Below are 25,121 nucleotides of genomic sequence, written 5' to 3' on the forward strand. Positions count from 1 at the left end.
AATTGTCATTTGAAACTTCCTACTAGTGAATAATGTCAGATTGTTGAGCAGCACGGTCTTGTTTCAAATACATCAGTCAATATATATATATATAGATTTGTAATGTATATTTTCTCTTTTTCATCCATTTCTTATTGTATTGCTGGTCAAAGGTTATTAGCCCTAATGAATTGAATGTTGCCTAATCCAGATATGTATGGGCCTAATCATGCAATTCACAGTGCATCAGTAACCAACGGGCCAGTTTCTGTGCCACGAGGACGGATATTTTTGTTGTTGCATAAGATATTATGCAATTTCAATACGACACAGCATTTTTGCATAATATATTGTGCATTTACTATACGACACATTGACTTTTATCGTGACTTCTTTGCTAAACAAACTCCTGCATTTATTACTTGATATGGTTTGTTGAAAGGGGCGTGGCCATGTTGAGAGGGGTGTAAAACTGCAGGTAAAGAACACCCTGCCCTGGATTTTATATACGAAACACACAAAGGGTTCTAGATAAGCTGGAAACTGGGTAGGTAAGGAATCTAACACAAAAATTCAGTCCAACTTGATATGCTAATCAGTGAGTAGAAAACCGGATTTATCTCACTGTCACTACTAGAATAGCATTTTGTTAGAGGCAAGAGGGTCAGAGTGGATACACAACATCAATTTAGTGACCTGTAGCATTTCGCTTCTTCTTTTGCTCGTTAAGTAGGCTACCGCTTTTTCATTCATCCATAAATATTTATTGTTGGATATAAATTATGTCTCGAGTTCTCTCGGGAATTATACCAGACGAGGCAGTCTTTGCAGACTTCAGAAGACAAGCCTCGTCAACGGACAACTGGTACAGCAAATATGACAAGAACGGGATGGAGGTCTGGGTCGAGGTGGCCCCTGTAACATCCCCTCAAGGAAACAAAAACGTCCCAAAAGTTCACAAGATAAAAGTAAGGAAATCTTGGTTTGACTCAACTGTCAATTTGATACACTGTAATGTAAAACTAACAGTATGAAGTTATGGCCTTGGATCAGTCGAGTTGACAACGTTTTTATTTTTTAATTTCAGTCAATTTAAACTTTAAATTATAAACAATAATAGGGGCATGCTGTATTCCATCACGAATATCATAGTCTGAATAGACATTGCATTATAAGGAAAATATTTTCCTCTCTTTTCTCTACTTTCCAATGTATCTCAATCTCTAGCCTTTTGACATTTCCATGTCCCTTGGAGATAGCATGACAGTTTTTCTGTTTTCCACCACAACCCTTTTGTTTTTGTGACAACATTATCACAAGAGCATCTAGGGCGTGTTTCCAACTTTCCATTATCATTGGTTTATCTGGTGTCATATTTTATTACAGTGAGTACACAACAGATAAGAGCAGATTTAGAGACAGATCTAATTCATGTATACTTTTACTCCAATAATCAATTTACTTTTGCTGTTTGTATTTCAGTGCAGAATGACCATAAAAGATGTGTCGGCCGCCACAATGTACGACGTCCTTCATGATGGTCAGTATCGCAGGAAGTGGGACCCCACCATGTTGGAGAGCTTTGACATTGCCCGTCTCTCACCTAATGCCGATATGGGTTACTACTCATGTGAGTTCCTCTTATCTGCTAGAGATACGTAGTGCTGTTCCACATTCCTCTCTGTTGCTTTATCTCTTCTCTCAGTGCAAGAACTTGACGGGTCAACTTTACTAATGATTCACTTTAAACCACAGGTTCAAACATGACGACCACAGGTGAAAATGTGAAATAAATCTGGTATAAAGACTCGTATTAAGATTCAATGCACTTTCCCCTTTGCTTTAAGGAATCCCTTCCTCCATGGTACCCCTTCACCGAATCTTCAGGAGTTCAGACAAGGCATGAGTGACCTGTTTTTCAGAGTGTATTTAGTCAACACAAGAGTCCAGTTGCTGCCTCTGAATCTTTGGTTACCCTGACATAGAAAGGGGGGGGGGTGTTGTAAATGAGAAATCTTTCCTCAAGTTGTTTTAAATTTGTTGTCCTGTTTTTTTCAGGGCTGTGTCCGAAGCCACTGAAGAACAGAGATGTGGTGACGCTGCGTTCGTGGCAGGTGACGGACGACGAGTATGTGATCATTAACTGCTCAGTCAAACACCCAGTATGTACGCCATGCACCTCCACCTCCTCTGTCTGTAGACTTTGGCTCTTAGCAATCATCCAGTTCATACAGCAGTCTGTCTGCAGTTACTAATAGTTACAGAATGTGATATCAGTGTACATATACGAGGACAATTAGCTGACGTTGAGCCATAGGAATGGTATAGCCGAGACTCATTGAGACACTCAAAAACATAATTTATTATTATTCATCCACATTTAAACCACCTCATCATGTATAAAGTGTTTCTCACTCAATATTTGCCTGTAACAGTATGGACGCAGCATATGACAGGGTTGTTACATGAATGTGTTTCTTGTCATTCACATGGCTTCAGAGTATGCAAGTGATAACGTCTCAGTTGATTTGGTTATTTCTTCACAGAAATATCCTCCCAAAAAGGACCTTGTGAGAGCCATCTCCCTCCTGACTGGCTACCTAGTGAAATCCATAGGACCCAATAGCTGCTCCTTTACCTACCTCTCACAGGCTGACCCCAAAGGTGAGACCCACCTTCGACTGACCTGTTTCAAATCCTATGCTTCAGTTGTATTTTCTTTGCTGAAAGATATTTGATACAGAGTATGTTACACTACAGGTACCAAGAGTTGCAGTGATTATGGATTATTTGGTTCATTCTGTATTTCAGGTTCTCTTCCAAAGTGGGTGGTGAACAAAGCGTCTCAGGTTCTTGCTCCCAGGGTACGTGAATGACCTCAGACAACATTGATTTGACCTCAGACAACATTGTTATTAATCTCCCTTCGGCTAAAATCTTTAGCTTCTTTGTGTTTGACGACAGAGTTATAACTGGTTTTTAATTGAGCTCCAGTCAGCCAATACCTGAGTGTGTGTTAGAGCTACAGTGATAATTCTTGTCTTTGAACTAGGTAGTAAAAGTGTGCGAATCGACGCACAGCGAGTGTGGGATTCATGTCTCCTTAAATGACAATAGTAACCATAGAAACCCACTGGAAGGTCCTGCTCAGCTTTTTGACAATGTAGTCTCTCAGGCAGAGCAACTGACATTCAGTGGCCCTGTGGAACTCGTTTTCCTGGTTTCGTAGCACGTGCAGCATTAAACTATTTAGGGCAAGGTGTATCTTTGTGTGTGAAACCAAGATTGTGTGTGTGGCTCATAGCTGTGATTGAATGTAAACCTTGACCTACTGATTAATGATCAACAGCTGGCTGCTCTTCAAAAGCCTGTTTGAATAGCACCCCACTTACGTGCATTGTAATATCATTACATTATATAAGTTAGTAAAACACAAATGATAGCCCTTCTTACATCGGCTGATATATCAAAGTGCTGTACAGAAACCCAGCCTAAAACCCCAAACAGCAAGCAATGCAGGTGTAGAAGCACGGTGGCTAGGAAAAAACCCCTAGAAAGGCCAAAACCCAGGAAGAAACCTAGAGAGGAAGCAGGCTATGAGGGGTGGCCAGTCCTCTTCTGGCTGTGCCGGGTGGAGATTATAACAGAACATGGCCAAGATGTTTAAATGTTCAGCATGGTCAAATGACCAGCATGGTCAAATAATAATCACAGTAGTTGTCGAGGGTGCAACAATTCAGCCGATCATTGAGAGTATCTCTACCACTCCTGCTGTCTCTAGAGAGTTGAAAACAGCAGGTCTGGGACAGGTAGCACATCCAGTGAACAGGTCAGGGTTCCATAGCCGCAGGCAGAACAGTTGAAACTGGAGCAGCAGCACGGCCAAGTGGACTGGGGACAGCAAGGAGTCATCATGCCAGGTAGTCCTGAGGCATGGTCCTAGGGCTCAGAGAGAAAGAGAGAATTAGAGGGAGCATACTTAAATTCACACAGGACACCGGATAAGACAGGAGAAATACTCCAGACATAACAGACTGACCCTAGCCCCCCGACACATAAACTACTGCAGCATAAATATTGGCTGAGACAGGAGGGGTCAGGAGACACTGTGGCCCCATCCGATGATACTCCCGGACAGGGCCAAAAAGGCAGGATATAACCCCACCCACTTTGCCAAAGCACAGCCCTAGAGGGATAATTTCAACCACCAACTTACCATCCTGAGACAAGGCCGAGTATAGCCCACAAAGATCTCCGCCACGGCACAAGGGTTGAAGTTGAAAGTATTCACATTCCTTGTTACAGCCTGAATTCAAAATAGCTTTTTTTTCACACATTTACACACAATAACCCATAATGCCAAAGTGAAAACGTGTTTCAGAAATTATTGCAAATTTATTGAAAATGAGTGACATAGATATCTAATTTACAAAAATATTCACACCCTTGAGTTAATACTTTGTAGAAGCACATTTGGCAGCGATTACAGCTCTGTCTTTCTGGGTAAATCTCTAAGAACTTTCCACACCTGGATTAAGCAACCTTTGCCCATTTGATTATTTTCATAATACTTCAAGCTCTGTCAAATTGGAACCAAATTGAACCAGGATTTAGGATTTAGGATTTAGCCTGTGCTTAGCTCCATTCCGTTTCTCATTTTTCCTGAAAAACTCCCCAGTTCTTAACAATTACAAGCATACCCATAACATGAGGCAGCCACCACTATGCTTGAAAATATGGAGAGTGGTACTCAGTATGGTGTTCTATTGGATTTGCCCCAAACATAACACTTTGTATTCAGGACAAAATTGAATTGCTTTGCCACATTTCTGTCAGTATTACATGCTGAGCACACTGCCTGCGTCGCGTGCGCGAGTGTTGCAAAATAAATGTACACATGTTATTCAATCATTGCACCCACACTGCTTGCGCGCCTCAGCGAGCGTCTGCGTGGCAAGGCGCTAAAATAGAAATAGGTTCTATTTGTGACGCTCAACATGTTACAAGGCTGGCCTCTCCCATCTCCCCATTGGTTTTTAAGAGCATATACCACGTGCCATCTCCTCATTGGTTTTAAGGAACATATACACACGTGGGAGATTGAAAGATGAACTGACGACCACACTCCAGTCGGTTGTAGTAATGCACCATAGAGGTGGTTGCCAACAGCCATATAAAGTCCAAAGAAGTAAAAAAGAAGCCTGAGGACGGAGGATAGATGGACGAGAAAGGAATTCGGTTTACCGTTTTATCTGTGGATTAACTGTCAGAGTAGAGGACCTTGTGCATTTCAGGTAAAACTTCAGGAAAAATAACAACCCAAATTAGCTAGCAACAGAAAGCTAGCTAGCTAATTGCCATAAATATTTAATGCTTTTCAACCTGTCCCCAAATTAATATAATTTGATTAATAATTGATTCAGAGTTTGTTTTGATATTTCAACCTGCATGGCCTGATTGTGTCTGGTGTGGGAGTACAAAATCAACATGCACGCGATGGCGCACTTAGGCGCACGCTCGAATTCGGTTTGGTTAGCATATTACTTTAGTGCCTTGATGCAAACAGGATGCATGTTTTGTAAGATTTTTATTATGTACAGGCTTCCTTCTTTTTACTCTGTCAATCAGGTTAGTATTGTGGAGTAAATACAATGCTCTTGATCCATCCTCAGTTTTCTCCTATCACGGCCAAGTCACCATTGGTGAAGTAAAGTCCCTGAGCGGTTTTCCTCCTCTCCGGCAACTGCGTTAAGAAGGACGCATGTATCTTTATAGTGACTGGGCGTATTTATACATCTTTAAAAGTGTAATTAATAACTCCAGCTCAAAGGGATAATCAGTGTCTGCTTTTTTTTTTTACCCATCTGCCAATAGGTTCCCTTCTTTGCGAGGCATTGGAAAACCTCCCTAGTCTTTGTGGTTGAATCTGTTTGAAATTCACTGCTGGACTGAGGGACCTTACAGATAATTGTGTGTGTGTGTGGGGGGGGGGGGGTACAGAGATGAGGTAGTCATTCAAAAACCATATTTAACACTATTATTGCACACAGAGTCCATGCAACTTATTCAGTGGTGGAAAAAGTACACAATTGTCATACTTGAGTAAAATTAAAGATACATTTAATAGAAAATGACTCAAGTAAAAATCACCCAACATGATGCTGCCACCCCCGTGCTTCACGGTTGGGATGGTGTTCTTCCGCTTGCAAGCCTCCCCCTTTTTCCTCCAAACATATCGATGGTCAAGTTCTATTTTTTTATTTTTTATTTATTTATTTATTTCACCTTTATTTAACCAGGTAGGCTAGTTGAGAACAAGTTCTCATTTGCAACTGCGACCTGGCCAAGATAAAGCATAGCAGTGTGAACAGACATCACAGAGTTACACATGGAGTAAACAATTAACAAGTCAATAACACAGTAGAAAAAAAAGTGGAGTCTATATACATTGTGTGCAAAAGGCATGAGGAGGTAGGCGAATAATTACAATTTTGCAGATTAACACTGGAGTGATAAATGATCAGATGGTCATGTACAAGTAGAGATACTGGTGTGCAAAAGAGCAGAAAAGTAAATAAATATGCTGAGCACACTGCCTGCTTCGCAGGCAGTGTGCTCAGACCAAAGGACATCTCTCCAAAAAGTACGATATTTGTCCCCATGTGCAGTTGCAAACCGTAGTCTGGCTTTTTTATGCCGGTTTTGGAGCAGTGGCTTCTTCCTTGCTGAGCGGCCTTTCAGGTTATGTTGATATAGGACTCGTTTTTACTGTGGATATAGATAATTTTGTACCTGTTTCCTCCAGCATCTTCACAAGGTCCTTTGCTGTTGTTCTGGGATTGATTTGCACTTTTCGCACCAAAGTACGTTCATCTTTAGGAGACAGAACGTGTCTCCTTCCTGAGCGGTATGACGGCTGCGTGGTCCCATGGTGTTTATACTTGCGTAAAATTGTTTGTACAGATGAACGTGGTACCTTCAGGCATTTAGAAATTGCTCCCAAGGATGAACCAGACTTGTGGAGGTCTACAATTTTATTTCTGAGGTCTTGGCTGATTTCTTTTGATTCTCCCATGATGTCAAGCAAAGAGGCACTGAGTTTGAAGGTAAACCTTGAAATACATCCACAGGTACACCTCCAATTGACTCAAATGATGTCAATTAGCCTATCAGAAGCTTCTAAAGCCATGACATCATTTTCTGAAAAGTTCTAAGCGGTTTAAAGGCACAGTCAACTTAGTGTATGTTAACTTCTGACCCACTGGAATTGTGATACAGTGAATTATATGTGAAATAATCTGTCTCAACAATTGTTGGAAAAATTATTTGTTTCATGCACAAAGTAGATGTTCTAACAGACTTACCAAAACTATAGTGTGTTAACAAGGAATTTGTGGAGTGGTTGAAAAACTGGTTTTAATGACTCCAACCTAAGTGCATGTAAACATCCGACTTCAACTGTATATTAAGCAAACCAGACTGCACAGTTTCTTGTTTTTTAAATTTGACTTACGGATAGCCAATGGCACACTCCAACACATTTAGACATACTTTACAAAGGAAGCCTTTGTGTTTAGTGAGTCCACTAGATCAGAGGCAGTCGAGATGACCAGGGATGTTCTCTTGATCAGTGTGTGTGAATTGGACCATTTTCGTGTCCTGCTAAGCATTCAAAATGTAACAAGTACTTTTGACTGTCAGGGAAAATGTATACAGTAAAAAGTACATGATTGTCTTTAGGAATGTAAAAAAAAAAATACTTAAGTAGTATTTTTTTTAACTTAAGTAGTACTTTAAAGTGTTTTTACTTAAGTACTTTACACCACTGAACTTATTATGTGACTTCACACCTGAACTTATTTAGGCTTACCATAACAAAAGTGTTGAATACTTGACTCAATACATTTCAGCTTTTCAGTTGTAAAAAAAAACTCTAAAAACATAATTCCACTTTGGTATTGTGTGTAGGCTAGTGACAAACACATCTAAATGTAATCCATTTTAAATTCAGGCTGTAGCATAACAAAATGTGAAAAAGTCCAGGGGTGTGAATACTTTCTGAAGGCTCTGAGTATACAAAACATTAAGAACCGGCTCTTTCCAGGTGAATCCAGGTGAAAGCTATTATCCCTTATTGACGTCACTTGTAAAATCCACTTCAATCAGTGTAGATGAAGGGGAGGAGACAGGTTAGAGAAGGATTTTTAAGCCTTGAGAAAATTGAGACATGGATTGTGTGTTAGTGTGTGTGTGTGTGTGCCATTCAGAGGTTGAATGGGCAAGACAAAAGATTTAAGTGCCTTTGAACGGGCAATGGTAGTAGGTGCCAAGAACTGCAACGCTGCTGGGAATTTTCACACTCAACATTTTCCTGTGTGTATCAAGAATGGTCGCACCACCCAAAGGACATCCAGCCCATATGACACAACTGTGGGAAGCATTGGAGTCAACATGGGGGGTGCACAACTCAATATTAGGAAGGTGTTCTTAATGTTTTGTGCATTCACTATACACGTATATGCCTCTGGGCTGAACTGTATAAATGTGCAGTAAGTGAGTAGGCTGGGGCTCAGCTCTAGGTCTCTGACACCCTCCTCTCTCCCTGCAGGTGCTGAAGTGTGTTCACAAGGCCGGCCAGAGCTACCCCGACTGGAAGAAGCAGAACTCTCCGGATCAGAAGCCCTGGTTGTACCCAGAGCAGAGCATCCTGCCCATAATGGACCCATCTGAGCTGACCATCCAGCGGGCGGACTCTCTGGAGAACGTTGACGAGAGCACACAGCTTGACATTCAAGAGGGCGACAAGACAGAGGATAGCAGCTGAGCACATCTGTCAGAGGGTATGAAACCTAGCCAAGAGAGGATATATGGACACGCTCACACAGACCTAAAGACTGAAGTCTTTGACCTCTCCATGGCACTTGATCCCAATCTTTAAAGTCTCCGATCTACCCCCAATTAATTTAGAATTTATCCTGTTTTGACCTTATAAACCACCATTTGTGTCTTTATGGGTGATCAATAGAATGAACTGTTTACATCTGTTTGGCCTTATGAAGCGGAAACGTCATACCAATGAGTGGCAATTCTGGTTCATCCACTCCGCTTGAACTGAACTGATAATTATTTGCCAACTAACTGTACCAACTCCACCGACAGTGCACTGGCAGAAGAAGTGTTAGATCCTAGGACCTGGTTGTTGTTGATTGTGATATGCAGCTACTTTTAGAAACATTAGCAGCATCAGGTCTATTATCAATTTCATATGTTTGGAATAATTCAGAACAAAGTTGAAGAATAGACAGAATTGGCTGTTTGATATCCTGAGTATAAATGAAAGTCAATAGAGGTGTGTTTATGTTCTGTTTAAAAAAAAACATTTTATGTGAAACTTATTTATTGAGCTACATTGTATAGACTTTACTACTCTCCTGATCAACGTGCACGTGGTAGCCAAGAGTATGGTTCAACCTCCACATGTATAGACAGAATGTCTATCCATGTGGGTTCTCATATCAATATTTATTGAAATGTTGTGCAATCTGGGAGGGAGTCAATGGAGTTAATTCCATTGCTAGTTATGTACACTTGGGGGTTATGTATGCCTTGGCCTTACTGTAGGCACTGAATAAATTATCCAATGGTGACTTCATTCAATGGAAATCTTTTCAGTAATATCACACTTAACATTTTATCAAATGTACAGAGTGAGTTATTAATTTATTAACTGAATTGTACGATATATATATTTTTTGTGTTATTGCCTGGAGGATTGGAATTGCCGTCATAGATCTTACCCCTTTAAAGTGTATTTATTGTCACAAAGTTACTTTCAAATAATGTCATGACAGAGCAAGCAAGGATCTCGAAGTTTGCCTTGCAAACTGAGCTGTCAAACTTGACGTTGAAGACAAATGATTGGAACTTTTTGTTATAATACATTTCAGATAAGATTCACGTGTATGTGCGTAATTACTTTGATTTGCTTTGTCAGTCAGGATGTCTTTATGGTGAGTTAGTCAACACAAACTCAAAGTGGAACAATTCGTTATTCTACTGTCGTGTCACTGGAGCAATATAAGAAGGCCTGTTTTTGGTGCTGGTGTTGTCAGGGCAGCTGCATGTGTAGCATGGTCTGATTGGCCTACATGTTGAGTCAGCTTCTGTAGCCATGTAGTAATGATTCTTTCATTGAAGAAAGCATATAAAAGCATATCAAATTAGGTTACTGGGAAGCTTGAGAAGCTTGATTTATTTCGTTTTCTACAAGAACATGATCTGTGAAGTGGGTCAGGACATATAGAGTATCCTGACTCCATCTGTACGGGCAATCATGGACACGACAGTGATTTAGAGTCACTATCCCATCTATTTCAGACATGTTAAAACGGATTTGGAACTCATTCTGTGCTGACAATGTATTAGTGAGGGACCATGAACTGTGGCACAGAACACAAAATGTGATTTTGTTTCATGTATTGAGCTTCATACAAGGCAATTGGTGTCGCCATAGTTGAATGAGGAATGTTGGCACCTTAAAAGTCGACAGGTTATGTGAAATATTGTTTAAGGTAGTTAATAACACTAACATTAGTAGTCTGAAACAGTGCCTGCATCTTATATAATCTCTAAACATTTCATACATATTTTACACAGAATAAAGGCATTATCAGGTCCTTAGTGCATTATATTTCAATTGTTTTTATTGTTTTTTAAAAGTAGACAAAGACAGAACATAATCTACAGTAACAGAACGTAAATAAACAACACGTTACATTGACACTATCCTATGCAGCAGCTGTTGGACAATAAAAAAAAATAAAAAATTCTATATAAGTACATGGATGTAAATATAAATAAGAAATATAAATTATAAAGGATATGGGGGGATTGCAGAGGCTACATTAAGTTCTCAGCTCAGAGTTTTTCACTCAAAGTAGTTGCAAAATGGCTGCCAGACCTTATAAAACTTTTGAGAGGGTAGAATATTTTAGCGTCTCAAGTTTAAGATGGGCCATAACATCCCTAACCCAGAGACATACTCCGCCAACCCAGTTTAAGATTGACCATAACATCCCTAACCCAGTGTAAGAGGGACCATAACATCCCTAACCCAGTTTAAGAGGGACCATAACATCCCTAACCCAGTTTAAGAGGGACCATAACATCCCTAACCCAGTTTAAGAGGGACCATAACATCCCTAACCCAGTTTAAGAGGGACCATAACATCCCTAACCCAGTGTAAGAGGGACCATAACATCCCAAACCCAGTGTAAGAGGGACCATAACATCCTTAACCCAGTGTAAGAGGGACCATAACATCCCTAACCCAGTGTAAGAGGGACCATAACATCCCTAACCCAGTTTAAGAGGGACCATAACATCCCTAACCCAGTTTAAGAGGGACCATAACATCCCTAACCCAGTTTAAGAGGGACCATAACATCCCTAACCCAGTTTAAGAGGGACCATAACATCCCTAACCCAGTGTAAGAGGGACCATAACATCCCTAACCCAGAGACATACTCCGCCAACCCAGTTTAAGATTGACCATAACATCCCTAACCCAGTGTAAGAGGGACCATAACATCCCTAACCCAGTTTAAGAGGGACCATAACATCCCTAACCCAGTTTAAGAGGGACCATAACATCCCTAACCCAGTTTAAGAGGGACCATAACATCCCTAACCCAGTTTAAGAGGGACCATAACATCCCTAACCCAGTGTAAGAGGGACCATAACATCCCTAACCCAGTGTAAGAGGGACCATAACATCCCTAACCCAGTGTAAGAGGGACCATAACATCCCTAACCCAGTTTAAGAGGGACCATAACATCCCTAACCCAGTTTAAGAGGGACCATAACATCCCTAACCCAGTGTAAGAGGGACCATAACATCCCTAACCCAGTGTAAGAGGGACCATAACATCCCTAACCCAGTTTAAGAGGTGGTGTATCTGACTTCCACTCAAAAAGAAGAAGTGGGTGTGCCAGAAGGGACGAGAAGGCTCTGGCCTCTTGGGTGTGACAGAAAGTAAGCCCTTCGGGTCCTACCCCGAAAAGAGCAACGGAGAGATCTGGGGCAATTTCCTTATTGCATATACAGTATATGAGAAAGTCTGAAAGATAAAGAGACAGAATGGAACTAGCCTCAGCATGACCAGTGCATATGATGCACAGTGCCTGATGGCATCTAGAGCAGGTAGGGTCTATATCGGGATACACTCTGGCAAGTCTACTCCTGCAAAAGTGTAGGCGATGAAATACTTTAAACTCTGTAGTAACCTGTGTCTGATGCAAATTGAGGATGAGTGTATCCTGTCAATTGCAGAATGCCAGGTGATATTGGAGATCTCGCTTCCAAACTCTTCCTCCCAAGAATGCTTTACATGGTCAAGAGTGGGGCGTGCCATACTCTGAATAATGTCAAACAGCATTGAAATATGTCTCTTTGCATAGGGATCCAGGCTCAAACATCCTTCAAGACAGCTAGTGGGTGGGAGAGATGGGAAAGAGGGTAAGATCTTTTTTGTAAAATTGCGAATCTACAGGTACCTAAAGAAGTGTTTGGGGTATACTGTGCTCTCTAACTAGATGTTCAAAGGGGATAAAGAATCTGTCATGGAAAAGGTATTTTACACTCTCAATCCTTTCTGAAACAATAGCTGGAAGGCTGTGTCTATGAGAGAAGGCATGAAGAGTGTGTTGGAAATCAAAGGCATGGATGAGATAGCTTGTCTATGTCCAAAGTGGATCCTAAGCATATCCCGAGCATATCCTGTCCAAAGTGGATCCTAACTATATCCTGAGTGAGCTTTTCACAATAAGGTTGTTTGAGTGGTATTGTTTACTCAGTGGTAAGGGGACAGAGACAAAGGAAACTGGGGAGGATGTTTTCCATAAGGGACCACACCGGTCCGTCCCCTTCTAAGAATGGAGAGACCCAAAAGGTTATCTTGTGAATATTGGCAGTGCAGTAGTAATGGAGGAACTTGGGTAGGGCAAGACCCAATTTCTTTCTGTCCTTTCTGTCTTTCCCAAAACGCTTTCCGCAACTGTGCAATCTTATTATTCCAAATGAAAGTAGATCACAGGAGGTTGGTGGCACCTTAATTGGGGAGGACGGGCTCGTTGTAATGGCAGGAGCGGAATCAGTGAAATGGTATCAAATACATAAAACACATGGTTTCCATGTGTTTGATGCCATTCCATTCGCTCCTTTCCAACTATTATTATGAGCCGTCCTCCCGTCAGCAGCCTCCACTGAAGTAGATACAGCATACAATACAGTGCATTCGGAAAGTACTTAGACCCCTTGACTTTTTCAACATTTTGTTACGTTACAGCCTTATTCTGAAATTGATTAAATTATATTGTTTCCTCATCAATCTACACACAATACGCCATAACGACAAAGCGAAAACAGGTTTTGAGAAATGTTTACTAATTAAAATAAATGAAAAGTACATTATTTACATTAGTATTCAGACCCTTTGCTATGAGACTCGAAATTGAGCTCAGGGGCATCCTGTTTCCATTGATCATACTTGAGATGTTTCTACAACTTGATTGGAGTCCTCCTGTGGTCAATTCAATTGATTGGACATGATTTGGAAAGGCACACACCTCTCTATAAAACGCCCCACAGTTGCAAGTGCATGTCAGAGCAAAAACCAAGCCATGAGGTCGAAGGAATTGTCCGCAGAGCTACGAGACAGGATTGTGTTGAGACACAGATCTGGGGAAGGGTAACAAAAACAAAAGAAATATGCAGCTTTGAAAGTCCCCATGAACTCAGTGGCCTCCATCATTCTTGGAAAAAGTTTGGAACCACCAACTCTTCCAAGAGCTGGCCGCCCGGCCAAACTGAGCAATCGGAGGAGAAAGGTCTTGGTCAGGGAGGTAACCAAGAACCTGATGGTCATTCTGACAGAGCTCCAGAGTTACTCAGCGGAGATGGGAGAACCTTCCAGAAGGACAACCATCTCTGCAGCACTCCACCAATCAGGCCTTTATGGTAGAGTGGCCAGACGGAAGCCACTCCTCAGTAAAAGGAACACGACAGCCCGCTTGCAGTTTGCCAAAAGGCATTTAAAGGATTCTCAGACCATGGGAAACAAAATTCTCTGTTCTGATGAAAGCAAGATTGCCAAGCATCACGCCTGGAGGAAACCTGCACCATGTTTTTCAGCGGCAGGGACTGGGTGACTAGTCAGGATCGAGGGAAAGATGAACGGAGCAAAGTACAGAGAGATCCTTGATGAAAACCTGCTCCAGAGCACTCAGGACCTCAGACTGGGGTGAATGTTCACCTTCCAACAGGATAATAACCCTAAGCACAGAGCCAAGACAATGCAGGAGTGGCTTCGGGACAAGTCTCTGTATGTCCTTGAGTCACCCAAGGGAAGGAGACTCAAGGCTGTAATCGCTACCAAAAGTGCTTCAACAAAGTACTGAGTAAGGGGTCTGAATACTTATACCAGTGTGATATTTCCATTTTTGCTTTGTCATTATGGGGTGTTGTGTGTAGATTTAGGACGGGAAAAAAACTATTTAATTCATTTTAGAATAAGGCTGTAACGTAACAAAATGTGGAAAAAGTCAAGGGGTCTGAATACTTTCCGAATGTGCCGTATGTCTAATCAGTTCTTGAAAAAAGTAATTTGCTATAAAGATGTGAATAGTTTGAAACAGATACAAGAATCCTGGCAAGATGACCATCTTGACCGAGTTGACTCTAACAGCAAGTGATATGGGGAGTGTCGACCAGAGATGGAGGTCCTGCATAGCCTTTGCCAAAGCTGTTTTGAAATGAAAATGTAACAGGTCTTTGAATTTCCAAGTCCCACAGACCCCTAAATAAGTATTGGAAGCTACCGTGAAAGCATATGAATTCAAAGATAGATCTATTGCTTGCTCATTGATCGGAAAGAGTACTCTTTTTGTGAAATTGATTTTGTAAACTGAAACATTGGCTAAATCAAGAAGTTACAGTACCAGTCAAAAGTTTGGACACACCTACTAATTCAAGGGAGTTTTCTTTATTTCTACTATTTTCTACATTGTAGAATAATAGTGAAGAAGTCAAAGCTATGAATTAAGACATAAGATCATGTAGTAGCCAAAAAAGTGTTAAACAAATCAAAACATATTTTATATTTGAGATTCCTCAAAGCAGCCAGCTTTTTGCCTTGATGACAGCTTTGCACACCCTTGGCATTCTCTCAACATTCAGCGTTTCCCATCGGGTGCACATACTTGTCTCTGGTAGCCGGGTGACCTCAAGGAAAAAATCAATTTGGGCCGATATGTGTGTTAAATTCTTCATCTGAGATGATACGTGGATTGAGTCACCAAGTGCATTGTGGGAAAACGTTATCAGGAAAACACAATACCATTACCACTGAGCTGTGGTCAGAGATGGCAAAACCCTCATAATCAGTGGACTTTAGTATCAGGAGCAACTTCTTGTCTAGGAGGAAAATATCAATTCTGGAACACGTCCGATGGACTTTGGAAAAGAAAGAATATTGTTAAGATGTAGGATTCTTTTATCTCCAGGTGTCTGTTACACCATATGCCTGGTTAAACAAATGAATAACATCTGCTGATTTAGAAAGGGAACCTGCTACAGCTTTATAGAGGTCTAATGTGGGGTGCAGGATACAGTTAAAATCCCCTGCTAGTAAATCATATCTAATTTTATTAGTCACATGTGCCGAATACAACAGGTACAACCTTACAGTGAAATGTTTACATACAAGCCCCTAACCAACAATGCAGTTTAAAAAATACGAATGAGAATTAGAAATAAAAGTAACAAGTGGTTAAAGAGCAGCAGTAAAATAACAATAGTGAGACTATATACAGGGGTACCGGTACAGAGTCAATGTGCGGGGGCACCGGTTTAGTCGAGGAAATTGAGGTAATATGCACAGTTGGAAGTTTACATACACTTAGGTTGGGGTCATTAAAACTAGTCTTTTTCAACCACTCCACAAATTTCTTGTTAACAAACTATAGTTTTGGCAAGTCGGTGAGGACATGTACTTTGTGCATGACACAAGTAATTTTTCCAACAATTGTTTACAGACAGATTATTTCACTTATAATTCACTTTATCACAATTCCAATGGGTCAGAAGTTTACATACACTTGACTGTGTCTTTAAACAGCTTGGAAAATTCCAGAAAATTATGTCATGGCTTTAGAAGCTTCTGATGGGCTAATTGACATCATTTGAGTCAATTGGAGGTGTACCCGTGGATGTATTTCAAGGTTGACCTTCAAACTCAGTGCCTCTTTGTTTAACATCATGGTTAAATCAAAAGAAATGAGCCAAGACCTCAGAAAAAAAATTGTAGACCTCCACAAGTCTGGTTCATCCTTGGGAGCAATTTCAAAATGGCTGAAGGTACCACGTTCATCTGTACAAACAATAGTACGCAAGTATAAACACCATGGGACCACGCAGCTCAGAGAGGAGATGTGTTCTGTCTCCTAGAGATGAATGTACTTTGATGCGAAAATTGCAAATCAATCCCAGAACAACAGCAAAGGACCTTGTGAAGATGCTGGAGGAAACAGGTACAAAAGTATCTATATCCACAGTAAAACGGGGGGTGCAGCATCATGTTGTCAGGGTGCTTGGCTGCAGGAGGGACTGGTGCACTTCACAAAATAGATGGCATCATGAGGGAGGAAAATTACGTAGATATATTGAAGCAACATCTCATGACATCAGTCAGGATGTTAAAACTTGGTCGCAAATGGGTCTTCCAAATGCACAATGACCCCAAGCATACTTCCAAAGTTGTGGCAAAATGGCTTACGTACAACAAAGTCAAGGTATTGGAGTGCCCATCACAAAGCCCTGACCTCAATCCTAAAGAAAATTTGTGGGCAGAACTGAAAAAGCGTGTGTGAGCAAGGAGGCCTACAAAACTGACTCAGTTACACCAACTCTGTCAGGAGGAATGGGCCAAAATTCACCCAACTTATTGTGGGAATCTTGATGAAGGCTACCCAAAATGTTTGACTCAAGTTAAGCAATTTAAAGGCAATGCTACCAAATACTAATTTAGGAATGTGATGAAAGGAATAAAAGCTGAAATTAATCATTTTCTCTACTATTATTCTGACATTTCACATTCTTAAAATAAAGTGGTGATCATAACTGATCTAAGACAGGGAATTTTTACTAGGATTAATCAAATTAAATCAAATTAATTTATATAGCCCTTCTTATATCAGCTAATATCTCAAAGTGCGGTACAGAAACCCAGCCTAAAACCCCAAACATCAAGCAATGCAGGTGTAGAAGCACGCTGGCTCGGAAAAACTCCCTAGAATGGCCAAAACCTGGGAAGAAACCTAGAGAGGAACCAGGCTATGAGGGGTGGACAGTCCTCTTCTGGCTGTGCCGGGTGGAGATTATAACAGAACATGGCCAAGATGTTCAAATGTTCATAAATGACCAGCATGGTCAAATAATAATAATCACAGTAGTTGTCGAGGGTGCAGCACGTCAGCACCTCAGGAGTAGATGTCAGTTGGTTTTTCATAGTCGATCGTTAAGAGTATCTCTACCACTCCTGCTGTCTCTAGAGAGTTGAAAACAGCAGGTCTGGGACAGGTAGCATGTCCGGTGAACAGGTCAGGGTTCCATAGCTGCAGACAGAACAGTTAAAACTGGAGCAGCAGCATGGCCAGGTGGACTGGGGACAGCAAGGAGTCATCATGCCAGGTAGTCCTGAGGCATGGTCCTAGGGCTCAGGTCCTCAGCGTGCTCGCAGTACATGTCCTGGTACTCAGTCTGGCCCTGCGGCCTTGTGAATGTTGACTTGTTTAATGGTCTTACTCACATCGGCTGCGGAGAGCGCGATCATACAGTCGTCCAGAACAGCTGGTGCTCTCATGCATGTTTCAGTGTTATTTATTTGTGTTATTCAGTGTTATTTATTTGCCTCGAAGCGAGCATAGCTTCCCGGCTGTGCTTCCCTTTGTAGTCTGTAATGGTTTGCAAGCCCTGCCACATCCGACGAGCGTCGGAGAAGATGTAGTACGATTCGATCTTAGTCCTGTATTGACACTTTGCCTGTATGATGGTTCGTCGGAGGGCATAGCGGGATTTCTTATAAGCTTCCAAGGTAGAGTTCCGCTCTTTGAAAGCAGCAGTTCTAGCCTTTAGCTCAGTGCGGATGTTGCCTCTAATCCATGGCTTCTGCTTGGGGTATGTACGTACGATCACTGTGGGGACTACGTCATCGATGCACTTATTGATGAAGCCAATGACCGATGTGGTGTACTCCTCAATGCCATAGGACAAATCCTATAGCTTAGGATTCCTGTAGCTTAGCATCTGCTTCATCTGACCACTTTTTTATTGACCGGGTCACTGGAGCTTCTTTCTTTAATTTTTTGCTTGTAAGCAGGAATCAGGAGGATATAATTATGGTCTGATTTGCCAAATGGAGGGCGGGGGAAGAGCTTTGTACGCGTCTCTGTGTGTGGAGGAAAGGTGGTCTAGAGTTTTTTCCCTCTGGTTGCACATTTAACATGCTGATAGAAATTTGGTAAAACAGATTTAAGTTTCCCTGCATTAAATTCCCCAGACACCAGGAGCGCAGCCTCTTGATGAGCGTTTTCCTGTTTGCTTATGGCCGTATACAGCTCATTGAGTGCGGTCTTAGTGCCAGCCTCGGTCTGTGGTGGTATGTAGACAGCTACGAAGAATACCGTTGAAAACTCTCTAGGTAGACAGTGTGGTCTACAGCTTATCATAAGATACTCTACCTCAGGCGAGCAAAACTTCGAGACTTACTTAGATATCGTGCACCAGCTGTTTACATATATGCATAGTATGCCCCCCTTGTCTTACCAGATGCCGCTGTTCTATCCTGCCGATACAGCGTATAACCAGCCAGCTGTTTGTTGATAATAGTACTATATAAATTGGTGAGTGTTCAAAACTGGGAGGAACTAGAAAAACTCTCAGAAAAACTGGTCATTGTCCCAATTAGGAGCATAAATACTGGCTAATACAACCACCATGCTTGTCATGTTCTGACCTTAGTTCCTTTGTTTTTGTCTTTGTTTTAGTATGGTCAGGGCGTGAGTTGGGGTGGGCAGTCTATGTTTGTTTTTCTATGTTGGTTTTTGAGTTCGGCCTAGTGTGGTTCTCGATTAGAGGCAGCTGTCAATTGTTGTCCCTGATTGAGAATCATACTATGGTTGCCTTTTTCCACCTGTGTTTTGTGGGTGTTTATTTTCTGTCTTTATGTTACGTGTGTATGTCACCAGACGGGACTGTTTCGTTCGTTCATTTTGTTATTTTTGTATTGATTCAGTGTTCAGTGCTTTCTTTAATTAAAATGATGAACACTTACCACGCTGTGCTTTGGTCCTCACCTTCTTCCACCGATGACAACCCTACAATGTTGAATAGTTTGTCCTGCATAATAACAAAACAGCCATTTTTGTCCAATATAACTTTTGATTCTACAAACTGAACATCTCTATGAATCAAAATAGGAAAGCCACATAACTTTGCATGGAACTTGGATCGTAATATCTACAAGAATCCTCTCCGTTTGTGTCCAGAATGATTCGTCATGCGTAGATGTGTTTCCTGGAGATACACTATATCCACCGTTAATTTCTGTAAATGGGCAAATACCCTTTTTACTTTTACCGGGTGGTTCAAACCGCACATGTTCCAACTTTAGTTTAGTTGCTGCACTGCCTAGCCTATTTGGCAATGCCATATTTAAGAGTAAGGCTATGCAAAATCTTTGAAAACCTCTGCAAGGGGGACAGGGAGGTGGGGAGGGGGAAAAACACCAGAATTTAAGATTAAGAGAAAAGTAACATCCATTCACATTGAGGGGAAGGAGAGGCTGCACTAACACCTAGTACACACTTACACCCTGCACTAACCCCTAGTACACACTTTCACCCTGCACTAACCCCTAGTACACACTTACACAGCAACCCATAACCGCTTACCTATAACCGCTTACCTAGCGATTCTAAGCCTCCCCAGAACATGTGTACCCCAAATGTTTTGTTGTTGTTGATATTTATACAGTGATCAGTAACTTCCTTGCCATATAGCATAACATACAACCTTCAAATGTACATTTAAATGTAACTTATAGTATCTCAGCCCAAGACTAAATCTCTCAGCGTGGTTACCCTGGTTACTATGGCGATCTGTAACACTTCAAGTATGTTGATTAATTTAGGATAACCTCAAATGATTCAGTCAGCAGGCCATTAAACGGATATAAAACTCAGTTTAAAATAACAACAGCGAACAGATGTTTGTACATAATGTAATGTGCCGCAATACACAATAGCCCCTTTCAAATCACACAAATCAACCCCTCTTATTGCTAAAAGAACATGACTATGCGGGTCAATAATCATTCCTTTAACTTGTATGTCCTCCAGTGGATTTAGTTGGTATGACATGTACAGACCTTTATAACCTGGTGCATTATAAATATTTTTTGAAGATCATTACACTGTTCTCATATATACATGCACACACAATAGGGGTAACCAGTTTAGCATTTAGTATTCACAATGTTCTGGTCAGAGGTGAGTGAAAGCAGAATGGTTCATAAAAAATAAAATAAAAATCACAAGGACTGCCAGCTTTAGTCCAGTACACTCAATCCCTTGATGGCATTGTCAGTGACGAGAACTTCCATTAAGAATCTGTCCCTCTGACATGCACTTCAATTGATGTAGTTTGCATGTCAGAGTACTGTAAATAGTGTATATAATTTATACACTACTGGTCAAAAGTTTTAGAACACCTACTCATTCAAGGATTTTTCTTTATTTTTGCTATTTTCTATATTGTAGAATAATAGTGAAGATATCAAAACTATGAAATAACATATGGAATCATGTCATAACCAAAAAAGTGTTAAAATATTTCATATTTGAGATTCTTCAAATAGCCACCCTTTGCCTTGATCAGCTTTGTACACTCTTGGCATTCTCCCAACCAGCTTCACCTGGAATGCTTTTCCAACAGTCTTGAAGGAGTTCCCACATATGCTGAGTACCTGTTGGCTGCTTTACCTTCATTCTGCGGTACGACTCATCCCAAACAATCTCAAATGGAGTGAGGTCACGTGATTGTGGAGGCCAGGTCATCTGATGCAGCACTCCATCCCTCTCCATCTTGGTCAAATAGCCCTTACACAGTCTGGAGGTGTGTTGGGTCATTGTCCTGTTGAAAAACCAATGATAGTCCCACTAAGTGCAAACCAGATGGGATAGCGTATCGCTGCAGAATGCCAGGGTAGCCATGCTGGTTAAGTGTGCATTGAATTCTAAATAAATCACCAGTAAAGGAGCCCCACACAATAACACCTCCTCCTCCATGATTTATGGTGGGAAATACACATGTGGAGATCATCCATTCACCCACACTGCGTCTCACAAAGACACAGCGTTTGGAACCAAAAATCTCCAATTGGACTCCAGACCAAAGGACAGATTTCTACCGGTCTAATGTCGTGCTCATGTTTCTTGGCCCAAGCAAGTGTCTTCTTCTTATCGGTGTCCTTTAGTAGTGGTTTCTTTGCAGCAATTCAACCATGAAGGCCTGATTCACGCAGTCTCCTCTGAACAGTTGATGTTGAGATGTGTCTGTTACATTTATTTGGGCTGCCATTTCTTAGGCTGGTAACTCTAATGAACCTATCCTCTGCAGCAGAGGTAACTCTGGGTATTCCATTCCAGTTGCGGTCTTCATGAGGGCCAGTTTCATCATAGCGCTTGATGGTTTTTGCGACTGCACTTGAAGAAACTTTCAATTGACTGATCTTCATGTCTTAAAGTAATGATGGACTGTCATTTCTCTTTGCTTATTTCAGCTGTTCTTGCCATAATATGGACATGGTCTTTTACCAAATAGGGCTATCTTCTGTATACCATCCCTGCCTTGTCACAACACAACTAATTGGTTCAAACGCATTAAGACGGAAAGAAATTCCACAAATTAACTTTTAACAAGACACACCTATTAATTGAAATGCATTCCAGGTGACTACCTCATGAAGCTGGTTGAGAGAATGCCGAGTGTGCAAAGATGTCATCAAGGCAAAGGGTGTCAACATTGAAGAATCCCAAATATAAAATATATTTTGATTTGTTCAACACTTTTTTGGTAACTACATGATTCCATATGTATTATTTCATAGTTTTGATGATTTCACTATTTTTCTACAATGTAGAAATAGTACAAATAAAGAACAAACGTGGAATGAGTAGGTGCTTCCAAACTTTTGACTGGTACTGTATATATAAGCAAAGTATTATAATAATAATAAAACACCAGGTTTTCTGAGTAAGCTTTCTAATTATTATGACATGTATTTGATCTGTGCATGTGCCAGCACCGGAAGCGCAAGTCCCCTTCTTATGCGTGAGTGAAGTGAGTTCGGAAAAACTGAAACTATTCATTTTAGAAATAGTTTTGACATACACAAACGTTACATATCCAAACTCCAAATCAAATAGTCTTCGCAAAAATAACATGGTAGGTGGTGGTAGGTTTTTATTTTGATTGACGATTTTCTTTATTTCTCAAAAGTCCCATCAGGTAGCCTGATTTCAGATGTGTTCATGGAAACAGGATTATTTGGGACATTGTTATTCTTGCAAAGCATGTAAACGTTTTAAATGAACTATTATATTAACCTTACTATCCACAATAATCATATTATTGTGTGCATGTAACCATACTGTTTCTCACTCTCCCGTGGAACCTTTCTGTCACCTAGTGCACAGTCCTCTCCTTCTGTCTCTGGTAGTCTATGGGAAACAGGAAGTTACATAACAACCATTCAAATAAACCTCACAGGTTGCAGAGGTGACATAATAAGGTATAAAGCATGAATGTCACCGTTTACAGTAGATACAATTTAGACACTTTCTTAATATTACATGGCGCAGCAGGTGAAAGCAACACTTACTGTAGGGAAAGAAGTGCAACCTCGTCAGAATCTCCCTGGCAGTCTTCAGAATCTCTACAGCCTGAGAGGAGAAGAAACAATTCCTATGAGAAATGTATTCCGAAAACAATGAGCCTTTTTTAAACACAAGTTACTGTTGAGGTTCAAAATAAAGGAATTGATCAAAAGGTGTAGTGTTGTGTGTATAGTGTTGTAACGGTCTACAGTACATCACTGACCCTGGAGTGCTCTATGTCCTGGAAGTCTGCCTCATTGACAGACTGCACCTGATCTCCCTCCTGGAGCCCTGCCCTGTGGGCGTCCGAACCTGGGACCACCTAGCAACATACACACAAAAAGATTAAGGAGAAGGGAGATTACTGACAAAATGAAAAAGCAAAAACATACATTTAAAAACAATGAAAGTGTCTGAAAAGTGTAGGCTATCTAGATCAGCACTCATTGGGCAGTTGCACCAGTCTCAGCCTCAGCCTCTCTCTCTCACACACACCTTGGAGATGAAGATGCCCAGCTGGGAGGCCTTTCCCCCACGGATGTTGAAGCCTAGCTGTGCCCCTGGAGGTTTCTTCAACACAATGGTGCGTGGCAGGAACTGGGTCAGCTCATTGTTGTAGTCAGGATGGTGGATCCGCTACACCGACAGACAGGACACAGAGGGAACATCATTGAAGATCTGAGGTGGCAGTGAACTAGACAGGCTGTTGACAGTGTTATGACAAGGTGTTGATGTCATCTCAGGCTCATGCCTCCTGAGGGGCTATCCATGCTGGGGGACTCTCATAAGAAGGTAAAAAGACCACAGGGAGTTGGTAGTCATCATATGGGATCTTTTGGTCCATGGTTTCCAAACCTATTGGTTCAAAAAAGACATAGGCAATGATCATTTCTGCACGCAATAGTCTCCAAAACAAAATGTTACGTTTCTTAGGGAGCTGTGTGGGATAGGAGGGTTTTAATGAGGAACAATTACCGGTCAGGTGCGTTCCATGGTTTTTGCGTCCCTGATTAATTAGCGAATCACAGTTTTGGGGTGCACCTGGCATTTTGGGATGGGGGGGGGGGGCTTCATTTGGCTATGGATGGCCAAGAGGATTTTCAGGATTGGTGATGGGGACAGGAAGATTGGCAGAAATTGAGATTGAGTGGTTTACAGTGGCGAAGAAAAAGGGAAACAAGAGAAGGGAAACAAGAGAAGTTCAGCTATGTTGGGAAATAGGAAACCACTAGACTCATTATTAGTCGGAGTGAGGGTTTTGGATCAATGCTACTTGGGGAATCCGTTTAACGTCTCCAGGAAAATCTGGAATGTGTTGGAGTCGGTGAGAGTCACAAGAAGTGGTCTCATTTAGATTGTTTTGTTCATTTGTGGTGCAGAAGAAGCTTGTTTATAGAAAACAACAAAAAAGATATGAGTGGAATGTTTCCTGTATGTAAATAAAGACAGAGGATGTTACTGAAGACATTGATGGAGTGGTTGGTGCATGTTGACTGACCTGGAGAAAAATACATTCACGTCATTCATGCTACTGTACTTTGGGGAAGAGTCTCTCTCTGCTGGTATAAAGTTAGGATTCACGAAATCCCCTGTAAGAGCTTTTGTGCACAAGCCCCTTCAGCTTCATGAATGTAAAAGATTTGGCCATGTGTCAAGGGTGTGCAGAAGAGAAGAGTATCATATGCCAGATGAAGTGAAATGCTGCAACTGTGGAAGTCAACATGCGCCTGAATTCCTGGGGTCCTGTGTTTAGGGTGAAGGAGAATGAGGTGGCGGGGGTAAGGAGTGTTCAGCGTGTCTCCTATCTGGAGGAGGTGAGATTGGAAGGAACGATTGGGGGGTAAGAAACAATGGTAGTTCTCACCAAGGGATCGTGAAATGCTACATGTTATAAAGGTTTGGCTTTGTATTGTTTATTGCAGTTTATTGCAATGGGCATAAACTGAACAGCACAAGTGGAGAGAAGAAGTCTAAAAAAATTGGAATCATTGTGAAATGCTGCTGAACGTTTATTGGGTCCAGTCCAGGCTGTGCAAAAAAGTCCTGTCTGAGAATGTTCCGCCATGACAGGCCTCTGATCCTGTTTTTATTTTATAAGGCAAGTCAGTTAAGAACAAATTCATATTTTCAATGACGGCAATGAACA

The 25,121-nt window shown here is 41.3% G+C and overlaps 2 protein-coding genes across 3 annotated transcripts; one reads left to right on the forward strand and one right to left on the reverse strand.

The window, feature by feature from the left end:
* The first annotated feature begins 463 nt into the window (after nt 1-463).
* On the forward strand, nt 464-9,631 carry LOC135526339 (START domain-containing protein 10-like). The gene is made up of 6 exons (XM_064954635.1): nt 464-947; nt 1,462-1,609; nt 2,038-2,141; nt 2,526-2,643; nt 2,791-2,843; nt 8,588-9,631. Exons 1-6 carry the CDS (start codon nt 762-764, stop codon nt 8,801-8,803), a joined length of 825 nt encoding a protein of 274 aa, XP_064810707.1. The 5' UTR covers nt 464-761; the 3' UTR covers nt 8,804-9,631.
* A 13,153-nt stretch (nt 9,632-22,784) lies between these two features.
* Nucleotides 22,785-23,819, reverse strand: LOC135527054 (PDZ domain-containing protein 11-like). 2 transcript variants are annotated; one of them, XM_064955708.1, is made up of 5 exons: nt 23,727-23,819; nt 23,530-23,611; nt 23,199-23,299; nt 22,981-23,041; nt 22,785-22,819 (listed from the first exon to the last, which is right to left on the reverse strand). In XM_064955708.1, exons 1-5 carry the CDS (start codon nt 23,817-23,819, stop codon nt 22,785-22,787), a joined length of 372 nt encoding a protein of 123 aa, XP_064811780.1. The 2 variants fall into 2 exon arrangements, with proteins under 2 accessions (XP_064811780.1, XP_064811779.1); XM_064955707.1 differs by having other exon boundaries at nt 23,199-23,297; nt 23,471-23,611.
* Between the last annotated feature and the right edge of the window lie 1,302 nt (nt 23,820-25,121).

The sequence above is a fragment of the Oncorhynchus masou genome, chromosome 32 (assembly GCF_036934945.1).
Source record: "Oncorhynchus masou masou isolate Uvic2021 chromosome 32, UVic_Omas_1.1, whole genome shotgun sequence".
Classification (NCBI taxonomy): domain Eukaryota; kingdom Metazoa; phylum Chordata; class Actinopteri; order Salmoniformes; family Salmonidae; genus Oncorhynchus; species Oncorhynchus masou.

Bases quoted from the DNA above. Each gene is read 5' to 3' on its own strand.
- LOC135526339 (XM_064954635.1), top strand. From the start codon at position 762: ATGTCTCGAGTTCTCTCGGGAATTATACCAGACGAGGCAGTCTTTGCA. The intron at 2,644-2,790 runs GTGAGACCCACC...TCTGTATTTCAG, and splicing joins CTCACAGGCTGACCCCAAAG to GTTCTCTTCCAAAGTGGGTG. The intron at 2,844-8,587 runs GTACGTGAATGA...CTCTCCCTGCAG, and splicing joins CTCAGGTTCTTGCTCCCAGG to GTGCTGAAGTGTGTTCACAA.
- LOC135527054 (XM_064955707.1), bottom strand. From the start codon at position 23,819: ATGGACCAAAAGATCCCATATGATGACTACCAACTCCCTGTGGTCTTT. The intron at 23,612-23,726 runs GCATGAGCCTGA...CTGTCGGTGTAG, and splicing joins CATGGATAGCCCCTCAGGAG to CGGATCCACCATCCTGACTA. The intron at 23,298-23,470 runs GTGTGTGTGAGA...GTATGTTGCTAG, and splicing joins TGGGCATCTTCATCTCCAAG to GTGGTCCCAGGTTCGGACGC.